Below are 3924 nucleotides of genomic sequence, written 5' to 3'. Positions count from 1 at the left end.
AACTGTTTCCTTCAGAGCTCGTCTGTTCCTGGATGCTCTCAGGAGCATGAAGCCCCGCCTCCACGCCCCTGAACTCTGCTGAGGATTGGCTGCTGGCCGTCTGGCTGGTGGATGTTCTTTGAGCTGCAGATTCATTTCCTGGAAGGGAAAGTTTCGTCCCGCAGAGGATGAATGACACTCTGTTTTCACAAAGCCTGAAGCTCCGCCCCCTGACGGAGAGAAGTCCAGATGAAGCTTCCGTCACGTTTGTGGTTCAGATTCTTTCCACACCCGGAGAGGTTTCTGTGGAGCATCCGGATCTGAGGAGGATCTCTGTGACGGAGAGAAACTGGCGTTCAGACGAGTTATTTCAGAAACATTTCTCTTTGTCTCGTTGTTCTGGAGTTCCTGCAGCTTCTGTCCTTCATCCATGAATGTTCAGTATTCACCCCCCCGGCCGTGGGCTGTTCAGCCGCTGACGCCGTCTTCTTCTGTCCTCCTGCAGGCGTCTCCGAACCTTGCGTCCTCGCCGACCGAGCGCCGCAGAGCCCCACCGCTGCGTCGCCCAAACCACCAGCCAATCAGCAGCCGGCATGTCGGCCTGCCGCCTCCAAGCTTCCTGTCAAAGGGTCGAACCCGGGCCCCTCCCCCGTGGGGGGTGGGGGGATCAGCGGAGCTGCAGGTAGAGGTGAGGACGACGTGAAGGAGGAGCTCTCTGCAGTGGCTCCAAGTCATCTCCCAGCATTCTCCTCTCTGACCACTAGAGGGCAGAGATGTTTCAGAAGTTACCATGGCGATTCCACAGTTCAGTTTATCATCAACGTTATTGGAACAGAGTTAAACATAAAGACTGTTGAGGCTGAGCTGACCGTTGTCACGGTAACCACCTGTGGTTTGTGGCTCCCCGTTGCTATAGCAACACTGGAGAAGGCAGAAGAATCATACGCATCTTTATTTTATTGCATCATGAATCAAAACTCAAAACCTCTAAGTCACGTGTGTCAAAGTCACGGCCCGGGGGCCGGATCCGGCCCTCCAGGTAATTCTATTGTTATTAATGACCCGATGTTATCTCATTTCTAACTTGTATAATTATGACAAAATATAGTTTTAAGGAGAGTAAAATATTAAAGTTATTTAAGGTTTGAGTTGATTTATTCTGGAATAATATTCCTGCCTTTTTATTATTCATAATTAAGGTAAAAAGTTACAGTTTTAAAGTTTAAAAAACTGTCATTCTGCAGCTTTTTGGACTATTTTGGTATTTACTAAGACTTTTTTAGGTTTAACTATTTGTTCAGCTACACACTAGCTGTTTGGTTAATTTAGAAAGGTAAAAGAAGGGAGTTTACAGATAAAAGACGATGCTAACAGACCGTACTAACATCATAAAACAACCAGGTAAAGATATAAAAATGTCGTTTTAGAGCGTTCATTAAATTTGACCTAAGGTGTGTTTTAGATTTTAGCCGCTTTAATTGAGTTTGACTCTCCTGATCTAAAGAATTCCAACGTTTTTCAAGCATTTCTTCTTAAACTTTTCAAAATAAAAGCAGATCTGGCAGCCCTGCAGGCTAACGTTTAGCTTAGCCTGAAGAGTTTCCATTGTAACTTTTTACAACTTTATTAACAAACGTGAACCAAACGAGGACTCGGAGGAGGATCTCAGCCTCCGTGAGGATGACGCTTCACGGAGCTTCGTGCTGCTTCTGTCTCCTGCAGGCTCTAGGACCCAGGAGCATCCCGTCAGGAGAACGCTCTCCCCCACCAGCCCCAGCTCAGCAAACCCCCCCGGCTCCACCTGCAGCTCAGGACCTCCCTGTGAAGCGGCTCCTGGTGCTCCTCAGAGGCCCGCCTCCTCCAGGAGCAGACAGGTGTCTGTCCAGACCAGGACGTCTGCAGGTGAGGAGGTGAAGGTCATCTGAGGTCGTCTGTCAGAGGAGACGTCTCTCACTGACGCTCTGCTGCCCACAGGACTCAAACCTCCGAAGGCGTCCTCCTCCAGCCAGACTGCAGCCAGGGCGCCCCCTGCTGGCAGTCAGACGAAGCTGAGCGCCTCGTTCCAGCGGAGCGGGTCGGCTCGGTTCTGTCGGCCCGGCGGCGCAGGTCCGTATGTGTGGTTGTTTCCTGTTGGTAGGGAGGGGTGGGGGTGGTCCTGCGGTCTCAGAGGTCTCAGCTCTGTGAGGAGGCTGCAGACGCTGCAGCAGCTGCAGACGCTGCAGCAGCTGCAGACGCTGCAGCAGCTGCAGACGCTGCAGACGCAGCAGCTGCAGACGCTGCAGACGCAGCAGCTGCAGACGCTGCAGACGCTCAATCCTGTCTCTATTTTCTCCAAGCAGTGATTGGTCAGAGTTAGTTTAGGTCGTCGTTTCTATGGCGATCGTTCTCCAATCAGGAGTGAGTTTGTTGGAAGGCCACACCCCTTCTGTTTGAAAGTGGGCTCCACATCCGTCAAACATCGAGAACGTTGGACGTGGGGGTCCGAGGCGTCTGATTGGTCGGTTTATGACTTGAACTTCAGAAAAACAATCATGAAAAAAGTCTGATTATCTGGAAAACGTTAAAAAGTTTTAAATCCAGAATGATTATCCTGATCAATAGAACGACTGATAACAGCTGATTATCTCTCTGTAGAAACATCAGGGGGCGGAGCCACAGAGTCCATTTACTAGATACAATCCATGGTTTTGGTGCATCAGATGATTCCTGCGTTCTAGCTTGGTTCTAGTCTGATTCTGGCCTGGTTCTGGTATGGTTCTGGTCTGGTTCTGATCTGGTTCTGGTTCTGGTATGGTTCTGGTTCTGCTATGGTTCTGGTTCTGGTATGGTTCTGGTCTGGTTCTGGCCTGGTTCTGATATGGTTCTGGTATGGTTCTGGTTCATATATGATTTTGTTCTGATTCTAACTGGGCTCTGGCTGTGATCTTGCCTGGTTCTGGTTCTGGTTCTTGTTCTTGTTCTTGTTCTTGTTCTGGCATGATTCTGACCTGGTTCTGGCAATGATCTGGCCTGGTTCTGGTATGGTTCTGGTCTGGTTCTGGCCTGGTTCTATGGTTCTGGTATGGTTCTGGTTTTGGCCTGATTCTGGTTGTTATAAATGATTTTGTTCTGATTCTAACCTTGTTCTGGCTGTGTTCTGGCCGGGTTCTTTCCTGGTTCTGGTCTGGTTTTTGTTCTTGTTCTGGTTCTGACCTGGTTCTGACCGTGTTCCGGTCATGACCCTTTTGGAGCTCTCTGTTGTGTTCTGGTTCTGAGGATGGACTCAGACAGAACCGGGTTCGTGTCAGAAATGGAACGTGACGTTGGCGTTCTCTTCCAACTCGCCACACGTGACGAGAGTTTTAGTGTTTCCTCCTGAAACGTTCCCAGGAATCCTCAGACTCCGCCCGCCGGCGTTCGATTCCCCGGTTAACGAGGACGAGCAGAAGCAGCAGCTGGAAGGAGGAGCCCGCTCTTCATCAGCGCCGCAGATTAGTCTTCCTCTCATTGGAAGGGGAGGGGGGAGAGGGGGGGGATTATCCTGGCCCCTCCCCCTGCAGCATCCCTCCCCTCGTGTGCGGCGGCTCATCTTTGTGTTGGTCAGTGGGACACAAAGCGGCGCCGATGCTCCTCCATCGACCCCCGCCACTCACACCCCCCCTCCCCCGCGCTCGTCATCCTCCGCTGGATCTCCCTGTGAAACCTGAAGCACGCCTGTTTTTGGCGCCATTTTCTCGGCGCTGCGCTGGTGCTCCAGCAGCTCGGTGAAGGGCGGATGCCGGACTGACGGGCGGGAATTCCTTCGTCTGCGTTTCCATGGAGACCGTGACGACCGGCTCTCAGGTTCACGTCCTTCAGACGGTTTCCACAAACGGAGCGCCGAGCAGCTGAACCAGCAACTCTGGAAACCAGGTCAGAGCCCGCTCCAGCCTGAGGACGCTCCTGTTTCACCGGACCCCCCGGCCC

At 51.8% G+C, this 3924-nt stretch overlaps 1 protein-coding gene across 1 annotated transcript in view; it reads left to right on the top strand.

Annotated features, from left to right (window-relative positions):
- LOC112157244 (microtubule-associated tumor suppressor 1 homolog) overlaps positions 1–3924 on the top strand; it is a gene marked incomplete at its 5' end in the record, with an annotated part of 32548 nt that overhangs the window by 5429 nt on the left and 23195 nt on the right. Inside the window, 3 exon segments of the mRNA XM_024289885.1 lie at positions 485–667; positions 1702–1881; positions 1954–2085. Coding sequence (XP_024145653.1) covers positions 485–667; positions 1702–1881; positions 1954–2085 — 495 coding nt within the window.

This window comes from Oryzias melastigma, linkage group LG1 (genome assembly GCF_002922805.2).
Source record: "Oryzias melastigma strain HK-1 linkage group LG1, ASM292280v2, whole genome shotgun sequence".
Classification (NCBI taxonomy): domain Eukaryota; kingdom Metazoa; phylum Chordata; class Actinopteri; order Beloniformes; family Adrianichthyidae; genus Oryzias; species Oryzias melastigma.
This window is presented reverse-complemented; position numbering and strand designations above follow the sequence as displayed.